This window comes from Geotrypetes seraphini, chromosome 17 (genome assembly GCF_902459505.1).
Source record: "Geotrypetes seraphini chromosome 17, aGeoSer1.1, whole genome shotgun sequence".
NCBI lineage: Eukaryota > Metazoa > Chordata > Amphibia > Gymnophiona > Dermophiidae > Geotrypetes > Geotrypetes seraphini.
In genome coordinates, this window is record NC_047100.1 from 48,931,732 (window position 1) to 48,959,559 (window position 27,828).

The 27,828-nt window shown below is 46.5% G+C and overlaps 1 protein-coding gene across 1 annotated transcript in view; it reads right to left on the reverse strand.

Moving 5' to 3' along the window:
* Positions 1 to 27,828, reverse strand: part of LOC117351462 (acylamino-acid-releasing enzyme-like) — a 252,705-nt gene that overhangs the window by 45,121 nt on the left and 179,756 nt on the right. The window contains 2 exon segments of the mRNA XM_033926761.1: positions 13,155 to 13,345; positions 24,817 to 24,905. Coding sequence (XP_033782652.1) covers positions 13,155 to 13,345; positions 24,817 to 24,905 — 280 coding nt within the window.

The following is a 27,828-nucleotide window of genomic DNA, read 5'->3' on the forward strand; positions in this document are numbered from 1 at the left end:
TCTGCAACTTAAGGTGCTCCTCATCTGTCAACATTTAACCAAAGGAATATACTCAGAAAGAGCAATGTGAGACCATACCCTGGAAGCCCAGCCTCCCCCAGGGTAAAACAGTTGCAAGAGACACAGAATACACAATATACTTTCCAGAGGTACAGAAAATGCAAAAGAAACCTTTCCAAATAGACCATCCCAGTGTCTAGTAGGGACTCAGGAAAAATCCACCTCCCCATATCCAAGACCCCCAACATTTCACATGCAACAACAGATACAATTCCCACCCAACTCCCCCTCCTCCCCCAACCAAACCCTAATACCCCACCCAACCGCTACACCCACCAGCAGGTCGTGCATCCTCGTGGATCCCTGGGACTCACCCAACTCCAACACCCCCCCTGTTCCTACACCCACAAAGAGATCCCACATCGTCATGGAATCTCAGAAGAGCACTTTTAGGCAAAGGGTCCACACCCATAACAGCAGTGTTCATCCGAAAGAAAACAAAAGTTCAAAAACTCAACACAGTTCAAAAACTCAACAAAAGTTCAAAAACTCAACAAACGAATGAACCAGCAGCTCCATAAAGAGCACACGGAAGCTACGACAAACCACTAAAATCCAGTGTATCCCAGGCCAGGGATTGTCCCCCCACAAGCATGTGAGTTGTACCAGGTGAGTTGTACCTGGGCAGCCTCTAATGTATCAAAGGACTACCATACCCCATTGGAGTGGATTTTGAGGAGCGCAGGGTAGAGAAATAGAAAGCGGGTCTTTTTTTGCCACCAAAGCGGCACACAAAGGTTGAAACTTCCGCCGGCGGTCTTGTAGGGCCATAGAATAATCCTGAAAGATACGAATGAGGGCTCCATCATTTTTAAGACTATCCCTCTTAAGCCGATACTGCCTCAGGATTTCCACTTTATGGAGGTAATTGTGTAGCTTCACCACCACAGGCCGGGGTCTTTGTCGATCTGCCATTACTATGCCCATTCTATGAGCATGCTCCAAAGAAAGAGACTCCATGCCCGCTGGCAAAAAAAATTTGGCAACAAGCAATGCTGTAAGTATGGTACCCAGCTGCTGATCCAATAGGGTCTCCGGCACTCCTATGAAACTCAGATTGTCCCTACAGGACTGATTTTCCAAATCTTTAAGTTTCTCCGCCAGACATTTCTCTAATTGAGAAAGCTGCCCGCATATGGTCTATGAAGAATCCTCCACCATGAAGACATGAGTCTCCAACTCGGTAGGCAGCACACCATCTCCCCCAGTAAGGTCTACAAATGTGAGATCTGCCCGGAGAGCTTCTCCATTTGCGGTTCTAGTGCCAATGTCACGGCTGAAGTTAATTGCCGCAGCTGGTTCTCCGTGAACGCCACGGGCTGTGATGTACCAGGTTTAGTCATCTTTTCATCCACAGGCCGCAGCCGTTCTTTATCCTTTATTGCCATTTGACCAGCCATACAACCACCCAGTTTGGAAACAAATTGGTCCATAGGGGCAAAGCTACCAAAATACACTTCTCCCTCCGTATTCGTGGTTTCAGCCATTGCAGTTTTGATTATTCACGGTTTTTAGCTTGCTGGCTCCACCCCCCAAATTACATCAGCTTGCATAGAGAAAACACTGATTCCAAGCATTTACAGAGAAAATCGCTGATTCCCAGCACTTTCTTCACTGTGTTTTGCCTCTCCTTCAGGAACAGGCCAGGTCTCCCACCATGTTATTCGCGGTTTCACCATATTCACGATGATTTTTAATAGAAAACAGCAAACAACATATGAAAAAGTTATTTGTGGTTTTTCTGTATTTCTGTTAATCCCTTATCACAACAAATATGGAGGGAGAAGTGTAAACTGTAAAGAGAGACAGCTAGCCCAGATTTTGGCTGTCTTTAAGCGATAGTGTGAGCAAGGGCCCAGGAGCTGCAGAAACCGCATCTGTACTCCTCGATGCATAACGTGACTCCTCAAAAACGGTTTATAAAATGTACAGGAACCATCTGCCCACTTCATAAAACCAATTTAAACCATCACAAGATCCATAAATATCATAAAACAGACAAATCTTCCTCAAATAAATATGTTGCTAATAAATAGTATAAAAAACATATCATATAAATAAATAAACAAACAGTGCCACAGCCAAACTGTAAAATGATAGAACTAAAGGACATCACAAAAAAAGAACCTATGAAGTTAGGAGAGGCCAAAAGAAATTGCAACCATTGAAGGCATCCTGTGGCGACCCTCAAGGCTCCCCTCTCGCACCATCCCTATTCAATGTCTACATAAGTACCTCCTATGCGTGGCTAAAAACTCGGTATCAGACACAATTCAGTACATTACTACACTAATAGAAGACAAACTCATGGTCTCACCAGCGCTTCCTCAAATTGAACAAACAGAAAACAAAGATGCTCTGGTTTGGCAGCCAAAACACACCACCTCTACAGGAAATCACCTTGAACACGGGCGAGCAAATACCTATAAGCATAACGTCAAGGGCGCTTGGGGGGTAATACTCAACTCGGAATTGACCATGAGAGACTCACTAGTCAAGAAGGTCTTCTTTCGATTAAGTCAGCTGAGAACAATCAGATCAGCCCTAAGCCCAAAAAACTTCAGGACAGAGGCCCAAGCAGTCTTCCTCTCCTACTTGGATTACTGTAACTCACTCTACTGCCGCATTGCAGAGAAAGACCTTAAGAAACTGCAGGTACTTCAAAACACAGCAGCAAGGCTCATCCTTCGCAAAACCAAATATGAGAGGGCAAGTTCACTGCTTAAGGAATTGCACTGGCTACTACTTAAAAGCAGGGTTCAGTTCAAAATTGCATTTATGGGCAATAAATGGAGACAGCTCAGCTGGACTCTCTTCTGCCATCCCAGTCTTACAGTCCTTCAATGACTCGAGGACAACTCAACGCTGGAAGCTGCCACTTCTCTCCCCATGCCAGGTCCGGAGAAAAGCTCTCTTCGAGACCACCTTTGAATTCTAAGGACCCAAAGTCTGGAACGAACTCCCAAGCAGCTTACGATGACTTACCACACACTTCCAATTCAGGAAGGCACTGAAAACACACCTGCTCTCTTCATTGCACTGATCTGTTACAGCGTATTCATGTACATGTAGCATATACCTCTGTATCATTTCTAATATTATGTAAGCCGCAATGATTCCTAGTTGACATTTGCGGGATACAAGAATCAGTATGGTATGGTAAAAATACAGTTAAGTCCATCTTCTGACTGAGACCCATGAGATGTCATGGCTTTGAATCTGAAAATAAAATCTCTGTTCTTCCAGCAAAAGAAGTCTGTTTACCTAGTTCGCATGCTCTTCTGGTCTGCTTTTCTGTCCTACTGTATCCTGCATTGCAGATCTGAAATTAGATCACTTCACTCATTCCCATTTCAATATCATTTACAAATATATTAAAAAGCATTGGAAGTCCTAATACAGATCCCTCTAGCACTCCAACTTTCTTCATTGAGAGAACTGTCCATTTAATTCTATTCTCTGTTTTCTTTTTTTTTAGAATATCTTTAAGGTTTTCAATAAATACAGTACAAAGTAATGCAATAACTCCCTTGCCCCCCCAAGTCCCCCCTACCCAAGCCAAAAAAGAAACAACACAGAATTAAGTAGAGTGCTGTCTCCATTGAACATACGGTTCCCACATCTTAGAATAGTTTATCAAGGTGTTGTGCCTTAATGCAGTCAATTTAGACATCAGTTGTAAGTAGTCAAAATGAGAATAAACTGCAAGAAGATTCGGCATCACAGGAGTACGCCAACATTGCGCCAAAGCAAGACAGGCCACAGTAAACAGACATGCCGCCAATTTCTGTTCAGGGGGGGTGTAAACCCAGGGACTCCCACATTAAGTAAACAACATTCCATCGGAACACAACAAGATTTATGAAAGATCTGGACCAAGGAACAACCCACCTGCTACCAATATAAGCGTACTGCTGGACAGGACCACCAAATATGTAGAAAGTCTCCTCGGCCCTGCAATTGCACCAGCAGCAATCCGTTCCCCCAGGAAAAATGGAGGAAAGTCACACAGGGGTATAATACCACTTGTAATATATCTTATAGCCATTCTCAATATAATTGATGGATAATGTCAATTTAAAGGAGAAATTAGGTTCTTACCTGCTAATTTACTTTCTTTTAGCTTCTCCAGACCAGTAGAGATTAATCTTTACAAATGGGTATATATCCAATCATGACCAGCAGGTGGAGACTGAAAACAAAACTGTGGGACAGTATATAATATACTCCCTTCTCTATTTACCTCAGTCTGCCGAATAGCCAAGCAGAACTAAGAACTGGAAAACAGAAAGAAAACAATACTCCGAACAGGAGTAACAAATAACATACCCAAATGCTGTTGGAAAATGCAGAGGAGAAATACCCGAAGGAAAATGTCCCCACAGCTCGCCAGCTAAGCCAGCCGAGCCACAGCCGCTGTTCTTTAATTCTCCCCGGCCCTAGAAAAATACTAGAACCCGCAGCAAAAAACAAAAACTGCCCGCGAAACAGCCCCAAGCACAACAACAATAGACAGGGTGGGGACCTCTACTGGTCTGGAGAAGCTAAAAGAAAGTAAATTAGCAGGTAAGAACCTAATTTCTCCTTCTTTAGCACTCTCCAGACCAGTAGAGGTTAATCTTTACAAATGGGACGTACCAAAGCAGTCCCCGAAGGGCCGACACCAGAACACCAAACACCGCGTCCTGACGCACCAGAACATCTACCCGAAAGAGTCTGACAAAGGAATACAAGGAAGACCAAACCGCAGCCGTACAAATGTCCACTGGAGGCACGAGCGACGACTCAGCCCAAGAAGCCGCCTGACCCTGAGTAGAATGAGCTTTGAGAAACTCCGGAACGGGCTGCTGCCCCAGAAGAGAAGCGGAAGCAAAAGTCTCCTTGATCTAGCATGCAATAGTAGCCCTAGAAGCGCCAGCCCAACCAAAGAGGACCAGTCAGAAGGACAAAGAGATGATTTTATTTCCTGAGCTCCTGGGTCCGGTGCACATAAGAGCGAAGGACCCGACCAAAATCCAACATGCTCAGCTGACTTTGCTCAGAAGTGCCCTCCCAACTACCCAAGACCGGGAGGACCACAGATTGATTGACATGAAAAGGAAAAACTACTATTGGCAGAAAAGGAAGGAACAGGCCTCAAGACAACCTGCTCCCTAGAAAACTCCAAGAAGGGAGCCCTACAAGAGAAAGCATGTAGCTCAGAAACACGCCTAGCGGAAGAAATGTCCACCAAAAAGACCGTCTTCAGAGGAAGGTCCTTCAAAGAGCAGCCGCCCAACGGTTCGAAGGGCGGGTGCATCAGAATAGAGAGAACCAAACTGAGATTCCAAGAGGGAATAGAGGACCGCACGGGAGGCCTGAGCACCTTGGCCGCCCGCAAAAAGTGAATCACATCAGGAATGGCTGTCAAACGCTGACCCGTCACAAACCCCCGAAAGGCTGACAAGGCCACAAGCTGAACCCGGAGAGAAGCCGAAGCCAGGCCTCTATCCATGCCATCTTGCAAGAACTCTAAGAAGTTAGGCACTGAAAACGCGAAGAGAGACCACTCCACGCACCTGGCACCACCCCTCAAAGAAGTGCCAAATCCACACAGAAGCCTGAGAGGTAGAAAGCCTCCAGAACCCCAAGAGTGTAGAAATCACCCTATCTGAATACCCCTTCTTACCAAGGCGACCCCTTTCAAAAGCCAAGCCGTAAGACAGAAGGGAGCCAGGTCGAACATGGGAATGGGACCCTGCGTCAGAAGGTCGTCCAAGGGAGGCAGAGGAAAAGGATCCGCCACCAGAGTGTCACCAGATCTGCGTATCATGGATGTCGAGGCCAATCTGGAGCCACCAGAACCCCCAGACCCGGATGGCGAACAATGCGGAGAAGAACTCTGCCCACTAATGGCCACGGAGGGAACCTGCACAACAGCCCCTCTGTTGGCCATGGATGAACCAGTGCATCCAAACCCTCGGCCAGGCCATCCCTGCGACGACTGAAGAAGCGGAACACCTTGGCCTTGCCACTCGAGGCCGACAGGTCCATCAGGGACTGACCCCAAGCCGGCATTATCAACTGAAGAGCCACAGGGCTGAGACACCACTCTCTGTGATCTAAGATGTGACTGAGGAAGTTCGCCTGAACAACCTCTACCCCGGCCATGTGAGAGGCCGAGAGGTCCAGAAGGCGTGACTCCGCCCCAAAGCATGAGCCGAGCCGCCTCCTCCGCCACTTGAGCGCTCTTGGTGCCTCAACGATTGACATAAGCCACCGCTGTGGCATTGTCCGACCGGACTCTGACCGACTTGCCCCTCAAGCGGGAGCGGAAGGCTAATAGCGCCAGAGGGACGGCTCTTGTCTCCAACATGTTGATTGACCAGGATGCCTCCTTCATGGACCAGGTGCCCCTAGACACTGAGCCCCCCCCAAACGAGGAGATTGGCATCCGAGAGAAGCACCGTCCACTGCGATAGGTCCAGACTCATCCTCTGGACCAGAAGAGAGGTCTGGAGCCACCAAAGAAGACTGCAGCGCGTCAAGCCACACAGAGGGACAGGGACCTCTAAACTGAGCCACTGGGGTGACCATCTACGGAGCCGAGCATACTGAAGAGACATGTGGGCCCACCACACAACATCCAGGAACGCTGCCATCGACCCCAAGACTTGGAGGAAATCCTGCGCCCGAGGACACCGGGACGCCAAAAGAAGGCGAATCTGAGATTGCAATTTGCTTACCCGGGCCCTGGAAGGAAGACCTTCCCCACGGAGGTGTCGAACAGAACTCCAAGGTACTCCAGATACTGAGCGGGGACCAACCGACTCTTGGAAAGGTTGACCACCCAGCCCAGCGACCGGAGAAACTCAACCACCCGAGCCGTAACTCGGGCGCTCTCCTGCAACGACTTCGCCCGAAACAACCAGTCATCCCAGAAGGGGTGCACCAGAATGCCCTCTGACTGCAATGCCACTGTGACGACCACCATCAACTTGGCGAACGTCCGGGGAGTCGTGGCCAGGCCCAAGGGAAGCACCCAGAACTGATAGTGCAGACCCAATATCGCCAAGCAAAGAAAGAGCTGAGGAGCGGCCCAAATGGAAACAGGCAAGTAGGCCTCCGCCAGAGCGAGAGAAGTCAGGAACTCCCCCGGCTGAACCGCCAGAAGGATAGACTGCAGTGTGTCCATGCGAATAAAAGGGAATTTTGAGAGTCCTGTTGACCTCAGGTTAAACCAAGGATGGGCCGAAAGGTCCCCTCCCTTTAGGGCCACAGAAAGGAAATGGCGTACCAGCCGATACCGCACTCCTGAGGGGACACTGGACAACTGCTTAGAGATCTAGCAAGCGCTGAAGGGTCTGGCGAAAGGCTAGCGTCTCCCATGCCACCTGACATGGAAAGGCTAGATATGATCCGGCAGAGAGCGGATAAAATTCAAGTACATAACCGTCCCGCACCACCACCAGGACCCACTGATCGGACGTGATCTTGGCCCACTTTGGAAACAAGTTTCGAAGCCGGGCACCACCGGGAACCAAAGGGGGCGCCGGCAAAGAGACATCGCGCAGGACGGGCAGCAGGGGAACCGGGGGGGAAACTCCCAGCCCCCCGACGGGCCCCCTGAAAAAGACTGTATGCGCTAAGCCAACCGACCCCGGGGAAAAACCGGAAGCCTGGAAAGAAGCAGTTCCATGCCCCAGGCGAAACTTGCGAAATTCCCGCAGACGCCCCCGGGCAATGCCAACCCGAGAAGCCGGGCGGGCACGGTCCTCAGGCAGACGGGGCACCTCCGGGTCCGTCAGAGTCTGAACCACCGGATCTAAGTCCTCTCTAAACAAAAAACAACCCCCGAAAGGGAAATTTTGGGAAGTTCAGTGTTGGACGCGGCAACCGCCGACCAAGCGCGAAGCCACAAGGTACAGCGTGCGGCCACCAAAAGACCCAGACTTAGCAGCATCAAGTCACAAAGAACAACCGAGAGGAACGAGGCAGTCATCTCAAACTTAGTGGATCCACCTGTCGGCCTCCAGATCCACTAAGGACCAGTCATCAGACTCACGATCCAGGACATGCTCAGACCACTGAAACACAGTGCGAGCCACCAGCCCCACACAAATAGCTGCCGGGACCCCCAAGGCAGAGACATCAAAATTATACTTAAGAAGTGTCTCAAACGTACGCTCCTCAGAGACCCTAAGCGCAGATCCGTCCATAACAGGCACGGTATGCCGCTTAGGAAGTGCCGAGACCACCGCATCCCCCATTGGCGTAATTAAGGTAGCCCTATCCCCCTCCGGGATGGGATACCCATGAGCCAAGGCGCACACCAAACGAAACGGCGCCCGTAGGCCACTGCGCCAACACAAAATCCCGAAAATCCTGATTCACAGGAAAAGAGCGGGAAACAGGACAGACCCCCTGAAGCAGAGGGGCCCCCATACGCGGTGTCTCCGGTGGCGCAACTTCGAAAATGCAGCACCAAGGAGACCTGCTACATCAGGTCTAAAAGCTCATCCCTCTGAATAAAAAGCGCACCACGGACGCATCTGCTCTGGAAGACGGGAAAACCGCCGCCCCGCTGCCAGCGGGCGTCCCCTCTAGAGGATCCTGGAAGCCCGCCAAAGCAGCCAGGTCCTCAACCATGCCAACACGCTCCTCCGGCCATCAATTCGCAATCCAAGCCCCCCCGCGGGCGCTTGGATGAGGGAGGAGGAAGAGGGGACGCCAAACGAAAAGAGGGAGGCAAGCCATAGGGGACGCAGAGGGAAAACCACCCCCGAAACCCCCCAGGTGCACGTGGGACCCCCAAATGTCTGCACAAAGAAAGAAATTAAATTGGGGACCAAAAACCCCTGGGGGTCCCCAGGGACTCCCTGCCCCAGCAGGGGTCCCTGCTGAAACCTGCCCCTGTGTTTGTAATACAGGGGGAAGGTCACCTGAGGTTGCAGACAAAATGGAGGGGCCAGACAGAGAAAATGGTGAAGTTCCCGCCAAAAATGCTCCCTCCATGGCCTGTAGCGGCTGAGAAGGCTGAACAGTCCCAGCCGCTAAAACAGGCAAGTCGGCATCAGCTGTCAAAAAATCAGCTGAGAGGGAATCCTTCGGCGAATCCCTCCATGGGCGGTTGGGGAAGACCGGGCTTCCCCACTGCTCCCAGCCGACTCGCGAGGCACCATCGGCGGAGAGCTCTGGGCGCCTGCAGCCGCTGCCGACGGAGCTCCACCACCTCACCGACCTAAACCGCCGAGTTCAGGCTGGCCGCGAGTGCCTCGCGGCTGGACCTAATTGTGTCCCACTCCCCCGGAGAAGGGCACAATTGCTCCATACGCGACCTAGCTAGAAAAAAGTGCCGGTTAGATGAAAAAATACAGTAAAATACAGTTTTCTTAAAGGGAAACAACCCTCCAGACCGGCACTACCTCAGGATTTTTTTTTTGTTTTTTTACAGAACAGACTCCACAGGCTCTCGAAGCAATATGCCTTGCTTGATTTAGGGGGCAAGGCTTACTGCTGAGGCTCCTCTAAAAAAATGTGGGGAGGTGGAGGAAGTGGGATGAGGGACCCCGCTCGAGACCCGCCGGGTTTGACACCCCCGAGGTCGGACGGACCCCCAAACAGGGCCCGCCCAAGCTCTGTCCGGCCAAAAACAGGGACTAGAAACCCCCTAAACAAATTCCAACAGCCCTACCAAGGGAGATGGGTACAGATCACTCAACACCTGCTGGAGACTGAAAGAAGACTGAGGTAAATAGAGAAGGGAGTACAGTGGTGCCTCGCATAACGGACGCCTCGCACAGCGAACGCTGCGCACAACGAACTTTATGTCTTGATTCGTACAACGAACTTCGTTTCACACAACGAAGTCGCCCGAGCTGCATCCTTCCGCGCAGGCACTGCGCTTAACTGCCCTCTCTCCGCCTGGCTCCCTCTTGCCCCCCCCCCCGACTCCCCGACACGATCGGGGCAAGAGGGAGCCCAAGCCCTCTTGCCCCCCCGACTCCCCGACACGATCGGGGCAAGAGGGAGCCCAAGCCCTCTTGCCCCCCCGACTCCCCGACACGATCGGGGCAAGAGGGAGCCCAAGCCCTCTTGCCCCCCCCGACTCCCCGACACGATCGGGGCAAGAGGGAGCTCAAGCCCTCTTGCCCCCCCGACTCCCCGACACGATCGGGGCAAGAGGGAGCCCAAGCCCTCTTGCCCCCCCGACTCCCCGACACGATCGGGGCAAGAGGGAGCTCAAGCCCTCTTGCCCCCCCGACTCCCCGACACGATCGGGGCAAGAGGGAGCCCAAGCCCTCTTGCCCCCCCGACTCCCCGACACGATCGGGCCAGGAGGGAGCCCAAGTCCTCCTGGCCACGGCGACCCCCCTAACCCCACCCTGCACTACATTACGGGCAGGAGGGATCCCAGGCCCTCCTGCCCTCGACGCAAACCCCCCCTCCCCCCAACGACCGCCCCCCCAAGAACCTCCGACCGCCCCCCAGCCGACCCGCGACCCCCCTGGCCGACCCCCACGACACCCCCAACCCCCTTCCCCGTACCTTTCTGTAGTTGGCCGGACAGACGGGAGCCAAACCCGCCTGTCCGGCAGGCAGCCAACGACGGAATGAGGCCGGATTGGCCCATCCGTCCCAAAGCTCCGCCTACTGGTGGGGCCTAAGGCGCCTGGGCCATTCAGAATAGGCCCGGGAGCCTTAGGTCCCTCCTGGGGGCGGGGCCTGAGGCACATGGGCCCAACCCGACCATGTGCCTCAGGCCCTGCCCCCAGGAGGGACCTAAGGCTCCCGGGCCTATTCTGATTGGCCCAGGCGCCTTAGGCCCCACCAGTAGGCGGAGCTTTGGGACGGATGGGCCAATCCGGCCTCATTCCGTCGTTGGCTGCCTGCCGGACAGGCGGGTTTGGCTCCCGTCTGTCCGGCCAACTACAGAAAGGTACGGGGAAGGGGGTTGGGGGTGTCGCGGGTCGGCTGGGGGGGCGGTCGGAGGTTCTTGGGGGGGGCGGTCGTTGGGGGGAGGGGGGGTTTGCGTCGAGGGCAGGAGGGCCTGGGATCCCTCCTGCCCGTAATGTAGTGCAGGGTGGGGTTAGGGGGTCGCCGTGGCCAGGAGGACTTGGGCTCCCTCCTGGCCCGATATTGTCGGGGAGTTGGGGAATCGGCGGGGCAAGAGGGCTTGGGCTCCCTCTTGCCCCGATCGTGTCGGGGAGTCGGGGGGGCAAGAGGGCTTGGGCTCCCTCTTGCCCCGATCGTGTCGGGGAGTCGGGGGGGCAAGAGGGCTTGGGCTCCCTCTTGCCCCGATCGTGTCGGGGAGTCGGGGGGCAAGAGGGCTTGGGCTCCCTCTTGCCCCGATCGTGTCGGGGAGTCGGGGGGGCAAGAGGGCTTGGGCTCCCTCTTGCCCCGATCGTGTCGGGGAGTCGGGGGGCAAGAGGGCTTGGGCTCCCTCTTGCCCCGATCGTGTCGGGGAGTCGGGGGGGCAAGAGGGCTTGAGCTCCCTCTTGCCCCGATCGTGTCGGGGGTGCCAGGGACCACACGGAGTCACCCACCGTACCACCCGATTCGGGTAAGCGCAGGTATCGGTGGGTGGCTTATTTGCGGGGGGGTGCCTTATTTTACATTTTTTTCTAAAAAGGGGGGGCTGTCTTATTTGATGGCCCTGCCTTATCATCGGGGAAACACGGTAGAAAAAAAAAAAAAATGAACAGTTAAGTCCCAGTTTTTGCCGCTGAGACTCTGCCCTCTCTCACTGTAAAATTAGACTCTACTTAGTCTGTCTTTAAATTTAAAAAATGTGTGTTGTTTTAAAAAACAATTATGTTTTTAGATGTATCTAAATAAAAATAATAACCAAAAATTTATCTTTTTTTATGTCATCTTAGCATATTTTATGCTGCAGAACGAATTATTTTTTTTTACATGTATTCTTATGGGAAAACGCGTTTCACATAACGAACGTTTCGCATAACAAACTTGCTCCTGGAACCAATTAAGTTCGTTGTGTGAGGCACCACTGTATATTATATACTGTCCCACAGTTTTGTTTTCAGTCTCCACCTGCTGGTCATGATTGGATATATACCCATTTGTAAAGATTAACCTCTACTGGTCTTGAGAGTGCTAAAGAATAACCGTTTATAAATAACGTCCCAAGGAGGAAGGCTACGCCCTCTGGGCAAATCACACTCCCAGCGACCTTGATAGGGATCAAAGGGGGCTTCCTGCTTCATCTGTTTTCTATTTTTTAACCAGTTCCCAATTAACAATAGGACATTGCCTCCTACCTCTGGCTTTTTAATTTCCTCAGGAGTATCTAATAAAGACTGTCAAAATCTTTCTCAAAATCCAAATACACTGTATCATATTTTATTTTTACACTTAGTCTCATTCAGGTGTACACAAGGAAGGCAGGCAGGCAAGCATACACACATTCAGCACAGCACTCTTTCCAATACATGTTGTACATATACTCCTTTGTGGTCCTGGTACATCTATGAACATTCTACATAAATAGAAGTTTAGTCAGTGGTAAAAGAAAGCGGGGGAGACCAAAAGCCCGTTGGCTGGATCCCATCAAGAATAACATGGGAATGAACATCAAGCAATTGAAAGAAACCGATGAAAATAGGGAAGCAAAGTGAGAACTGGCTTACAGAGTATCCAATGGTTGGACACGGCTAAATGGATAGAACAGTAGTAGTATCCAAAATTCCCTTGCAGTCATCTGCCAAATACTATGTTGCCTTTCTCCTTTACTTCTTACCTCATAAATATAGTTTGTCAATGTTAGAAGTTTGGTTTATGGTTGGCAGACGAGAGGTGGACTCTTCAAATCTTGGTCTTACCAGTTTCATATGTGGCCTCAACTCATAACCTATCATTCCTAAAGTTTAAAGTGGTTCTGTGCTCATTCCTAAATGATGATTTTAATTTTGAGTTTAATTGAGTTAAGTTTGTATTACATCTAAACATTTTTAGCTACCTGTTTCAGTGAAATGGTTGTTTAGTTTAAGTAACATTGCCTTTAATTTTACTTGATTCCTAGGCTTAGTCCATGAAATCTCAAAGAGTTGTGACCCAAAATCCCACCTGAGATTTCATCACTTTATTACACTCACCAGTCAGGAATATCTGTGACTCCATTCATAGAAGCCAGGTTTATCACTGGGTTCCTGGCAACACAGGCCTTATACGTAGTTGGATACTGACCAATTAGATGACAAGACAGAAACCCACCATGTGATCCTCCAACCAATGCCACCTGATCAGAATTGAGCTCTTCCTTTTCCAGTACCTGCTCCACACAGAACTGAAAAGAAGCATGTGAAATAAAGAGAGGTTTAGACACTGTAGTGTTTCTGTGCCTCCGACTACATTCTTCTATCTGTCAATTTGGTGCAGTCCCCATCATATCAGTTTGCTATCCAATATAAACAACCTAATTAGGTTTTGCAAAAACATTTGTCCCTCCGTCTTGATTTACAAACATCCGACTTATGTCGGACTCGTACTTACGAATGGGGGTCCTGTTCTACCTTTAGTGAACCAACACATCCCCTCCCTCCCTCCTGAGTCCCCCAATGCACCCCTCTCTCTCCCTTCACTCAATGCCTACCTCTGGCAGATATTTACCTTCTGGCCAGCTCTCTCCTCCTTCCAGCCGCAGTCGTTTTTCTGCTCCTATGCGCATCCCGTGGCTGAGCCAGAAGCCTTCCCTCTGACATGGAAGGAGCTTCCTCCGATGTCATAGGGAAGGCTTCTGGTTCAGCCATGGGATGCATGTAGGAGCCGCTGCCCACTGCTTTGTGCAGAGACATGACTGCGGCTGGAAGGAGGAAAGAACTGGCTAGAAGGTAAACACCCACCGGAAGGAGGCACGTACTTGGGGCATAGAATGGAGGGAGAGAGAGGGACATGTTGGGACACGGCAGGGAGGGAGAGGGGTGTGTTGGGACTCGGCAGCACAAACTTCGGACAAAGGATGGAAGGAAGGAGGGAGGGGGCATGAACTCGGTTCACAGAATGGAGGAAGGGAGGGGAGCATGAGCCATAGGATGGAAAAATGGAGGGAGTGAGGGAAAGAGATGCTGAGATGGGGGAGGTAATAGAAAGGGAGAATTGGGTGTCTGAGTGCGAGGGAACGAGAGATGGTGCACATGGGGAGATGGAGAAAAAGGAGAATTGCTGGGCAAAGGGAGGGAGAGAGAATTATTGGACATGGTGATGGGAGAGGAATGAGGTAGAGATGCATGGGGAAGAGGGAGTAATAGTTGGAAGTGGTGGTGGAGAGGGAACAGTGGGAAGGATGGGAAGGGATACAAGAGGGGCCTCAAGGATGCGGAGAAGGTGGGAAGAATACTAGGATCTAAGTTACATACAAATTCAACTTAAGAACCGTTTAAAAAATGAAACCTGTTCTTAACCCGGAGTCTGCCTGTAACTGCTACTACATATACAATAATTATTTTAAATCATTTAGGAGGCAATTCTATAAACAGAGCACTAACATTTTAAACCATATATGCACTTTTGCACTTACACACGTTAAGTGCCACAAATCTGCCTATATGATCTTCTAAAAAAACTGTCATCATTCAGCAGGGGTTATTCAAATATATTATTTTCATTTTTATTCTTATTCAATAGGGAAAAGCCTCAGAGTTAGAGGCAATTAACCCAAACAGGTCACAAGTGTGATAATTCACAAACATGATAGTTCACTCAGCTTAAAATGCAGTCATAGGCAAAAACCCTTTATTGTAGTTTTTTTTTTCTTTTTTGTATTGCTCAACTCTTTTCTTAACTTTAAAACTACCTTTCCTATTACCTGTGTATCTATATTCTTTTTAAAAATTCCCAACTTATTACCCCTTATATTTTGCATGAGTGAGCTGCACAGGGCAGGAGCGTAGGAAGATCGCTCTTACCCTGAAAGACTGCTAGACCACCTGGTACCTGGAGCGAATCCCAGAAAAACACAGATCGGAGCCAAATCCAAACCTTGCGTACGATTGTATTTGCCTAAACATTCCAAAGCCTGAAACACTCAACGGGAGGTCTGAATGTTTCTGAAGCCCCCAGAGCCTATGTTCGCCTGAAATCTGGATGAGAACGAGTTGATTCGACATTTGTTTTTAGAGCCCAGAGACCAGCAGAGGAGAGGCAGTGTGGGAGCCCTGCTCCACCCCTCTCCCCGACCTGCGAGGGACCCGACTCCACTCCCAGCAGCGCGGACATTTGTTTTTAGAGCCCAGCAGAGGAGAGGCAGCGTGGGAGCCCTGCTCCGCCCCTCTCCCCAACCTGCAAGGGACCAGACTCCTCTTACGCCACCACAAGCCAGAGTCTAAACACATAGGCGATTACCTTCACCAGAGAGGAGAGCGATCAGAAACTCTCTCCATCCTCTTCCGTGTCTGATTACTATTTAAAAAAAAAAAAAAAAAAACTCTCGAAACCACCAACACCATTGCCACAACTCTAACCAAAGAGATACTAGATCCAAAGAATCTTCCACCCCACAAACAAAATGGAAAATCACGCATACAAAATCATACTTGCCCTCCTAATACTCTCACTACTCATTTCAAACTGGCAAACCACAGGATATCACCTATCACCCATCCCAATTCTGACAGCAACCTTCAGACAACCACATCCACCCAGAAAAATCCACACCACCAGAACCCTAACATCCTGCCCACTGACCAGCCAAGACCACATTCCCACCGTCTGGGGAAAACGACCTCCACCAAAGCACAAGACCACCACACAAAAATAACAAACACCACCAAAAAATATCCTCTACCTCAATTGCAACCTTAACTCCAACACAAAACACACCTCGTTAGCCTGTGCCTACATGAACATAAGATCAATAAGCCCAAAAGCAAATCTAATCAAAGACTGGATAATCAAAGAACAACTAAGCTGTCTCTTCCTAGCCGAAACCTGGCTAACATCCAACTCTGACCCATGCATAACCGAATTCTGCCCCAAAGGTTACAAATTATAATATAATAATAATAAATAATAATAATAACTTTATTCTTATATACCGCCAACAATCTTGCGACTTCTAGGCGGTTTACAATAAAGAGAAGTGGTTTACAATAAAGAGAAACTGTAAATACAATAAAGAGAAACTGTACATACAGCGAATTAAAGGGTATAGCATTGTACATCTGGTAATTCCAACATTGATAATATTAACAACAGTTTGTGGGCTGCAAGACCAGGAAGTGCCATGCTGCTAACACAAATTTAGAAATATTCCATGAATTGAATGGAGTGTTCATGGTTAGTGATTGGGGTTGGGGTTTACAATTTACAGGATCGGGTATGTGGTGGTATTATGAGGGGGGCTGATGTTCTGGTTCGTTACCTAGGTATTTCAAGAACAGGTAGGTTTTTAGGTGTTTCCTGAATTCGCCATAGTTGTTTGTGTGTGCAATTAGTTTTTCTAAGTCTTTACCCCATGTGGCTGCCTGGTACGATAGCAGTTGTTGATGGTATCTCTTATATTTACACCCTCTAGCCGGAGGGGAGACAAATTTCAGGTGTGTTTTTCTTTTATGTCTGTTGGTTGGGAATGAGAAGAGGTCTGTAATATATTTAGGGGCTAGACCGTTTAATACCTTGAAGCAGAGACATCCTAGCTTGAACTTCGTGCGTGCCTTCATCGGCAGCCAGTTTAGGAGTCTGTAGGAAGGGGTTATATGGTCGGACTTCTTCAACCCGAGAATCATCCTGACTGCTGCGTTTTGTATCAGTTGTAGTCTTTGCATTTGCTTCTGGGGGATTGTCAGATGGTGTATTAGGGATTGTACTAGAATTCTGAAGGCTGAAGTGTGGAAGTACGCCTTAATGGACCTAAGTTTCCAGAGAGTGAAAAACCCTCTTTTGATTAGGGAGTCTATATGGTCTTTCATGGTTAGTTCTTGGTCTAGTATTACTCCTAGAATCTTCATCGTTGGTTGAATAGGGTAGTTAAGATTGTTAATGTGTAGTGATTTTGTCGTGTTATGTACGTGTGGCGAGGCTATAAAGAATTTAGTTTTCTCTGCATTGAGCTTTAGTTTGAAATCTGTGGTCCATTGTTCCATCATGTTTAGCGCTTCAGTTGCTGTGGGGGTGATTTCGGAGGGCGAGGTGGTAAACGGGATAATGATTGTGAAGTCGTCTGCATAACTAAATACTTTTACGCCTCGCTGTGTCAGCTGCGTACCCAGTGAAGCTATGTAGACGTTGAAGAGGAGTGGGGATAGTGGGGACCCCTGTGGTACGCCTGATGGGTTTCTCCATATTTTGGAGAGGTTACAATTGAAGCGCACTTGATAGGTGCGGGTCGTAAGGAATCCTCGAAACCAGTCCAGCACCTCGCCTCCGATGCCGATTGCGTCTAAGCATTGTAGTAATTTTTTGTGATCCACCAAGTCGAAGGCCGAGCTCATGTCGAATTGCATGACTAAAGCTTTGTGGCCCTTGCTGAATAAGTTGCGTATGAGATATGGTCTTAGAGGTGGAGATTGTTGTCTCCTAGGAGCAAGTTGTATGTGGAGGTTCAATCCCTAGTCCTGGGACTTTTGGACTACTGCAACATCCTCTACCTGCCATGCCCCGCAAACATGATAAAATAATTACAGACAGTACAAAATACAGCCCTCAGGCTGACCTACTCACTAAGCAAATATGACCACATCACCATCACATACCTAGACTCACGCTGGCTACCTACACAAGCGCAAATACTATTCAACTTATACTGTCTATAATTCAAAGTAATGAAATGCACTGCCCCCACCTACCTAATCAATCGCCTAAACCGAAACAAATCAACCAGACCAAGGAGAACTCAGACCCCATTTACCCCCTCCCTCCACCCAAATCAAAGGTACATAGTGCAAGATGTATGACAACCTACTAGCAACGCAAGCAGTGAAATTAGAGATGGTATGTCAAGAAAACAAACGAGGGGGAGGACTAGCGATTCTAGTAAAAAACAATCTCAACCTAAAAGTGCTACACAAACAATCAACCCTTCACTTAGACCTTCTTGCATGCCAACTCTCCGACAACACACTCACAGGCACCTTGAACTGTCTGCTATGCTACATCACTCCAGGAAAATGGAACACCTCAAAACTTGATCTCGAAGAATTCTTATTCCAGAACTCTCTAACCTCCACATACAACTTGCTCCTAGGAGACAACAATCTCCACCTCGAAGACCACACATCCAAACAAGCAAACGAAATACTCTCATACCTCGACGCCCTATCCTACCAGATCCTCAATCCGGAACCCACGCATGAAAAAGGCCACCAATTTGATATAGCAGCATTCACGCCTCATAACCTCCACACCCCAAATATTCACATCACCAATGGTACCTGGCATCCCTCTCTTTGGTCAGACCACCACAAATACACCTTCACAATCAACTGGCCTCAAAATAACATAAAATCTATGCCCCAAAAAACAACCTTCAAATCTAGACAGAAAATTGAACCAGCCACATTCTGGGACAAAGTGGACCCTGCAATCGACCCCACTGACCCTACAGACTTCGTAAAACACTGGCGCACCCTAAGTGAAACAACCTTGAATGAGCTAGCCCCAGAAAAAACCAAACACAGAACCTGCAGACCCTCAGACAAGTGGTTCGACTCCAAACTCCACCTACTAAAAAGGCAATGCAGACAACTTGAAAGATCTTGGAGAAAAAAGAGAAATGACCAAACCAAATCCGCTTGGAGAACCCAAATCAAACTATTTAACATCAAACTTAAGGAAAAGCGCAAAACATACTACACTAAAACTAATTGGCACAAACAACTCCGACACAAAAACACTCTTCAACTTAGTAAAAAAAAACTTACGGACACAAACCCATTCCTTGCCACTCAAGGCAATAAAACACCAACAGCTTCCCAATTAGCAGACCATTTCAAACTCAAGATCATCAAAATCAGAACTACCTTCAACAACTCAACTACCACACTCAACGAGTTAATAACAACCCCCACAACGGAAGAAGCCATAACTGCAGACAGAACATGGACCACCTTCCCAACTCTACAATGGCCTGATTTGAACCGACTATATAAAAAATACAGCCACACCTCATGCGACTTGAACTACTGCCCATCGTATCTACTCACAAATGCCTCCCCTAAATTCAAAACCGGCCTCACGCAGTGGATACAAAGCACTCTCATAGAAGGCCAATTCCCACAAGATCTTGGAGCGATCATAATCACACCCATACTGAAAGACCAAAAAGGTCCTGTAGACACACCTACCAATTACTACAGCAGGAAAAAGAAACCTTGCAGAGAAATTTAGACAATATTTTTCTAGGCATTTAAACTAGAAGGTGGGGGTGGTGTATGTACGAAGGACAATTATAGAGACTACCCCCGGCAAAAGAAAAGATGTGATAGTAGTAAAGGCTGCAACATAAGCAATATCAGCAACTCATTTCTTAGTATTGCAACGGAAAGTGAAACAACACAAAAATCCATACGAAAAAGGAGATTATCGCTGAAAAATAGCTGGAAAGCGATGACCACAAATGCTCGCAGTCTAAGCAACAAAGTTCATGATCTGCAAGCCCTGATATTAGAGGCAGATCTAGATATTGTTGCTATCACAGAGACATGGTTCAGTGAATCACATGGATGGGATGCAAACATACCGGGATATAATCTTTTTAGGAAGGACAGAGATGGTCATAAAGGTGGAGGAGTAGCTCTCTATGTAAAGATCAATATCCAAGCGACCGAAATGCAAGGGACCTGGGGAGAGGAAGAAGCGATATGGATTGCTCTGAAAAGAGAAGATGGAACTTCTATCTACGTGGGTGTAGTCTACAGACCTCCGACTCAATCGCAGCAAATTGATAAGGATCTGATTGTGGATATCCAAAAGTTTGGAAGGAAAGAGGAGGTTCTGCTGTTGGGAGATTTCAACCTGCCGGATGCGGACTGGAATGTTCCGTCTGCGGAATCGGAAAGAAGTAGGGAGATTGTGGATGCCTTTCAAGAGGCTCTGCTCAGACAAATGGTGACGGAACCCACAAGGGAAAAAGCGATATTGGATCTGGTCCTCACAAATGGAGAGAGTATCTCTAATGTTCGAGTGGGTGCTCACCTGGGTAGTAGTGATCTTCAAACGGTTTGGTTTGATATAACGGCTAAAGTGGAGAGCGGCCGCACGATACTTAAAGTCCTAGATTTCAAACGTACGGACTTTAATGCAATGGGAAAGTACCTGAAGAAAGAGCTGTTAGGATGGGAGGACATAAGAGAAGTGGAAAGACAGTGGTCTAAGCTGAAAGGAGCGATAAAAATGGCTACGGACCTTTATGTGAAGAAAATCAATAAAAACAAGAGAAAAAGGAAGCCGATATGGTTCTCCAACCTAGTGGCTGAGAAAATAAAGGCGAAAGAGTTGGCGTTCATGAAATATAAAAAAACCCAAGAAGAGGAGAGCAGAAAGGACTACAGGGTGAAACTGAAAGAAGCCAAGAGAGAGATACGTTTGGCGAAGGCACAGGCGGAAGAACAAATGGCTAAAAATGTAAAAAAGGGAGCTAAAAATTTTTTCAGATATATTAGTGAAAGGAGGAAGATAAAAAATGGAATTGCTAGGCTAAAAGATGTTGGGAACAAATATGTGGAGAGTGATGAGGAGAAAGCAAATGTGCTAAACAAATACTTCTGTTCTGTGTTCACAGAAGAAAATCCTGGAGAAGGACCGAGATTGTCTGGCAAAGTTACACGAGAAAATGGAGTAGATTCTGCGCCGTTCACGGAGGAGGGTGTTTATGAGCAACTTGAAAAACTGAAGGTGGACAAAGCGATGGGACCAGACGGGATCCATCCCAGGATACTAAGGGAGCTCAGAGAGGTTCTGGTGAGTCCTATTAAAGACTTGTTCAACAAATCTCTGGAGACGGGAGTGATTCCTGGGGATTGGAGGAGAGCGGATGTGGTCCCTATTCATAAAAGTGGTCACAGGGATGAAGCAGGAAACTACAGGCCGGTGAGCCTCACTTCAGTTGTTGGAAAAATAATGGAAGTGTTGCTGAAAGAAAGGATAGTGTATTTCCTTGAATATAATGGGTTACAGGATCCGAAGCAACATGGCTTTACAAAAGGTAAATCGTGCCAAACGAACCTGATTGAATTTTTTGATTGGGTGGCCAGAGAGCTGGATCGAGGACATATGCTAGATGTAATTTACTTGGATTTCAGCAAAGCCTTTGATACAGTTCAAGTTTCAAGTTTATTAGGATTTTATATACCGCCTATCAAGGTTATCTAAGCGGTTTTTACAATCAGGTACTCAAGCATTTTCCCTATCTGTCCCGGTGGGCTCACAATCTATCTAACGTACCTGGGGCTATGGAGGATTAAGTGACTTGCCCAGGGTCACAAGGAGCAGCGCGGGGTTCGAACCCACAACCCCAGGGTGCTGAGGCTGTAGATCCAACCACTGCGCCACACACTCCTCATAGGAGGCTGTTGAACAAACTTGAAGGGCTGAAGTTAGGACCCAAAGTGGTGAACTGGGTCAGAAACTGGCAGTTGGAACCCAAGCATAGTACCGGGTAAAGCTTTGGATTCTCGCCCAGAAATAGCTAAGAAGAAAAAAAAAAAAAAAAAATTTAAATTGAATCAGGTTGGGCAGACTGGATGGACCATTCGGGTCTTTATCTGCCGTCATCTATTATATTACTATGTTACTATGTAACTATAGACCTATCGCTTCGATCCCATTATATGTCAAGCCGATTGAAGGACTTATGGCTCAATACCTCACCAACTACCTAGCTGACCACAATATACTTCACTCATCTCAATCAGGATTTAGATCTTACCACAGCACGGAAACACTACTAGCAACACTACTGGACATAGCCCGACAATACCTCAGTAAAGGACACAGGATCCTAATTATCCAACTAGATCTTTCCACCGCCTTCGATCTAGTTGATCATACCATACTACTCCAGATACTTGATGCAATAGGGATCTCAGGGGTGGTTTACAACTGGTTCCAAGGATTCCTTAAAACAAGAACGTACAGAGTTAAGATAAACGATATGAAATCTAACCCATGGTCAAATCCATGCGGAGTCCCGCAGGGATCTCCACTTTCACCCATTCTATTCAATCTCTACATCTCCTCCCTTGGTACCACTCTAGACAACCTAAATGTAACATCATTCAGCTACGCAGACGACATAACTAGTCTCCTCCCCTTCGAAACCCAAGACCACACCTCAACAGGACACCTGGAAACAATACTGGACGAAGTAGAAAAATGGATGACAAACCACAAATTAAAACTAAACTCGGACAAAACCAAATTCTTAATGCTTGAAACGGACAAAAACCCATCCATAACAGACCTGGAAATTAAAGCAATCAAATACCCAATCCAAACCTCCCTCAAAATCCTGGGAGTGCTGATAGGCAGATGCTGCACTATGCAGACTCAAATCAACAAAACTACCCAAAAAGCATTCTTCACAATGCGCAACTTAAGAAAAATAAGGAAATTATTTGACAAAGAACACTACAGGATCATTGTACAATCCTTGGTACTAGGTCTTGTGGACTACTGCAATATCCTATATCTACCATGCCCTACAAACATGATCAAAAAACTACAGACCGTTCAGAACACAGCTCTCAGACTAATCTACTCCCTCGGAAAATATGACCACATCACAAATGCCTACCTAGACTCACATTGGCTACCGATTAGAGCCAGAATTCAATTCAAACTATACTGTCTAATCTTCAAAGTATTCAACGGTACTGCACCTGCCTATCTAAACGATCGCCTAAACCGTAACCTTCCACCCAGAATAAGAAGAACACTGACACCATTCTCATACCCACCACTCAGTGGCACTCATCGTAAAAAGCTTTATGATAACCTCATAGCAACACATGCAGCAAAACTCGAACCCTCCATCACCAGATTGTTAACCTCAACATCTGACTTCAAAGCATTCCGTAAAGAAATCAAAACGCTGCTATTCAAAAAGTATATACAATCTACCTAATCTCCCTCTCCTCTTCCACTTACACCGACCAGGTTTTGCTCACTCCCTGGCACCATACCCTCAATCGACCAAAAATATAAAAAAAAAAAAAAAAAAAAATGAAAAAAAAAAAAATACCTGGAACCTAATTCATCCTACCGAAACCGATTACCTACCAACGTATGGAAACAGACTATTTGATATGTAATGTAGTGTAACCTGATTTATCTTCCAATGTTATTATGTCTACACACTCATTCTGTTATTAAGTCTATACCCTCAATCTGTATTCTCCAATGTCATGTACCCTCCTGGAAATATCCAGCTCTCTTCTTATGTAATCCGCTTTGAACCACAAGTACAAGCGGAATAAAAATCACTAATGTAATGTATGTTGAAAAAATAACTTCAAGCACAGAGACAGAAATTCAATCTCTATTTGTAGAGATATTTTTTTTTAAATGCTTTATTTATATATTTTGAAAATTATACAAGCTCTTACAACTTGTTCAAGAAAAACAGAGAATATTAATAAACAGAAAGCATTCATCTAAGAGAACAAACATAAGGGGTAATAAGTTGGGAATTTTATGAAAGAATATAGACACACAGGTCATAGGAAAGGTAGTTTAAAGTTATGAAAAGAGTTAAGCAATAATATAAAAACAAAAAAGAAAAGAAATAAATACACAATAAAGAGTTTTTGCCTATGACTGCATTTTGAGCTGAGTGAACTATCACGTTTGTGAATTATCACGTTTGTGAATTATCACGCTTGTGACCCGTTTGGGTTAATTGGCTCTAACTCTTGAGGCTTTTCCCTATTAAATAAGAATAAAAATGAAAATAATATATTTGAATAACCCCTGCTGAATGATGATAGTTTTTTCGTGGCTTTATTTATGCAATTACTGTATGGTTTGGACCACTAGGTCTTATTTATGCTATTCTGTAAATATGTTAAACTTTTCAGCATTCAGATCTTAAATATCATTTATGTATCAAACATCCGTCACTAAATACATGCACTATCACCACTCTTAATATAAGTGATTTTAAGCTGAAGTTAAAAAGATAAGTGAATCAGCTTAAAAACTTTAAATTAATATATTTAAACTTATCCACATATATATATAAAAATCATTAAAAATATAAAGCACTAAAAATTTTGATTAAGGACTGATGAGGATTTTAGCAGTTCTTAAAAAATACTGTTGAGGAATACTGTACTAACTTCCGAAGATCCTTAAATCATTTAAATCACTTATATTAAGACTTCTGTAAATATGTACAGATCCTCTATAGCAGTGGTTCTTAAACTTGTCCTAGGGGACCCCAGTCAGTTGGGTTTTCAAGATATCCCTAATAAATATGCATGGGGCAGATTTACATGCCTGTCACCTCTATTATATGCAAATCTGCCTCATGCATATTCATTAGGGATATCTTAAAAACCCGACAGGTTGGGGGTTCCCTCAGGACAGGTTTAAGAACCACTGTTCTTTAGTGTATATTTTACAGGTAGATGGACATAAGGGGTAGAGTCTGGGCAGGGTGATATGTAATGAATGCAATAAATTACTTTCATATTTCCAACAGTTAAATGTGAGCTTTTACATGAAATCTGTGGCTGGAGTAAGAAATTGCATCTTACAGCATGTATGTCCAATTATATGAAGAAAATTAGGCATCTATGACAAGCCTGTTTCATGGGCCCTTACCTGAACATCCTTCACATCTTGATCTCCTACATTTCCAGGCAAAGAGAGGATACTGTCCTGTCCAAATCCCAAGGACCCTCGATAGTTCACTGCATCAAAAAATTGCGAATGACTAATGCAAACCAGATATTTTTAGTTTATTTTTAAAATAGATTTAACTAAGGTATACTTCACTCTGCAAAAGGGCACCAACTCACTAGCTCAGAATCAGATTAATAGATTTCAGAATGTGCTACTTTTCATTTTGGTCATTTCACTTTTTTAATTCAACACTCCAGGTCTGGGACATTTTTGTTTATGAGATGAATGCATGGCTACGTGGATGGTGTTGTCGAGAACGTTTTGGCTTCCTGGACCATGGGATGATTTTTCAAGGGCTGCTGAGCAGGGATGGTGTGTATCTATCAAAGAAAGGAAGAAGTGTCTTTGCTGGCAGGCTGGCTAATCTACAGAAGAGGGCTTTAAACTAGAAATGATGGGTAGGGTGATCAAAGCTCGCGGGCGAGTATAAGCCCTCAGGTAAGTAAATCATTGAATACCTCTACATGGATGGGAAAAGGGGGCAATGTCTGAATGGAATGGAACCCCTGCGAATATCAAATAACCGCAAATATGGTTTTTCGCCTGGAGAGGCAGGAGGGGGCAGCTGGAGTGCCGGCGAGTGAAGGAAATCACTCACGGTATGCTCCGACCACCTCTTCCTGTACTAAAGTCAGGCATCACCAATCAGAAGCTGCTTTGACACACAGCTCCTGATTAGTGAAACCTGACTTTAATACAGGAAGAGGCGGTTGGACCGGGTCCACGAACCATGAATTTGCGGAGAAACACTGTATACTCGAACGTATGTAACGCTCGAAGTATAGGAAATAAGATTCTGGATCTAGAAGCTGTGATGAAAAAAAGGGGTTGGATATAGAGGCGGTCACGGAGACGTGGTTCACGGAGAACCATGACTGTGATGTAGTAATACTGGGCTATAATCTGTTCAGAAAAGACAGAGTAGGAAGAAAAGGAGGGGGAGTAATGTTATATGTAAAAAATCATATTAAAGCTACACAATTGCAGGATCTGCAGGGCAAGGAAGAGGCACTGTGGATCAATTTGGAAAGAGGGAATAGTGAATATATTTACATTGGTGTGATATATAGGCTTCCTTCACAGACGGAAGAAGTAGATAGTGATTTAATAGTAGACATTCAGAATATATCTAAAAAACGGGGAGTTTTGCTAATAGGTGATTTTAATATGCCAGATGTTGATTGGGGAATCCCTATTGCGGGGTCTTCTGTAAGTAGGGAGATCCTGGATTCTCTACAAGAACTGTTCCAGCAGTTGGTAATGGAACCCACACGGGATGGGGTCATACTGGACTTAGTGCTTACAAACGGGGAAAGTGTTTCTGATATTACAGTGGGTGATCATCTGGCATCCAGTGATCACAGCATGGTACGGTTTAATATTAAGATGGGTACAGAGAGGGCTCATTGAAAAGCAAAGGTTCTAGACTTTAAAAAAAAATTAACTTTGTTCGGATGGGGGTTTACGTCAAGGAATTGTTGTCTAGATGCAAGGTCATGCATTTGGGCTGCAAAAACCAGAGGAAACGATACAGTTTAAGGGGTGAAGAACTTATGTGCACAACAGAAGAGTGGGACTTGGGTGTGATTGTATGTGATGATCTTAAGGTGGCCAAACAGGTTGAAAAGGTGATGGCAAAAGCTAGAAGGATGCTAGGTTGCATAGAAAGAGGTATGGCCAATAGGAAAAAGGAGGTATTGATGTCTCTGTATAAGACTCTGGTGAGACATCATTTAGAATATTGTGTACAATTCTGGAGGCCTCATCTTCAAAAAGATATAAAAATGATAGAGTCGGTCCAGAGGAAGGCTACTAAAATGGTGTGTGGTCTTCGTGATAAGGCCTATGGGGACAGACTTAAAGATCTCAATCTGTATACTTTGGAGAAAAGGCGGGAGAGGGGAGATATGATAGTCATTTAAATACCTATGCAATATAAATGTGCATGAGTCGAGTCTCTTTCATTTGAAAGGAAACTCTGCAATGAGAGGGCATAGGATGAAGTTAAGAGGTGATAGGCTCTGGAGTAATCCGAGGAAATACTTTTTTTACGGAAAGGGTGGTACATGTGTGGCACAGTCTCCCGGAAGAGGTGGTGGAAACAGAGACTGTGTCTGAATTCAAGAGGGCCTAGGATAGGCACATGGGATCTCTTAGAGAGAGAAAGAGATAAGGGTTACCATGGATGGCAGACTAGATGGGCCATTTGGCCTTTATCTGCCATCATGTTTCTATGAGAATCTTTGCACTTTGGGCAGCTGAAGACACAAAACTAAAAATACTATCAACTGTGTTCTGAAAAATCCTTTCATAAGAACATAAGAATTGCCGCTGCTGGGTCAGACCAATGGCTCATGCGGCAGCCCCTAGGTCAAAGACCATTGCTCTAAATGAGCCCAGCCTCATCTGCGTACTTTCCAGTTGAGCAGAACTTGTCCAACTTTGTCTTGAATCCCTGGAAGGTGTTTTCCCCTATGACAGACTCTTGAAGAGCATTCCAGATTTCTACCACTCTCTGGGTGAAGAAGAACTTCCTTACGTTCGTACGGAATCTATCCCCTTTCAACTTTAGAGAGTGCCCTCTCGTTTTTCCTTCCTTGGAGAGGGTGAACAACCTGTCTTTATCTATGAAGTCTATTCCCTTCAGTATCTTGAATGTTTCTATCATGTCCATTCTCAATCTCCTCTTTTTGAGGAAGAGGCCCAGTTTCTCTAATCTCTCATTGTACAGCAAGTCTTCCAGCCCCTTAATCATTTTAGTCGCTCTTCTCTGGACCCTTTTGAGTAGTACCGTGTCCTTCTTCATGTACAGCGACCAGTGCTGGACACAGTACTCCAGGTGAGGGCACACTATGGCCCGGTACAGCAGCATGATAACCTTCTCCTATCTGTTCGTGATCCCCTTCTTTATCATTCCTAGGATTCTGTTTG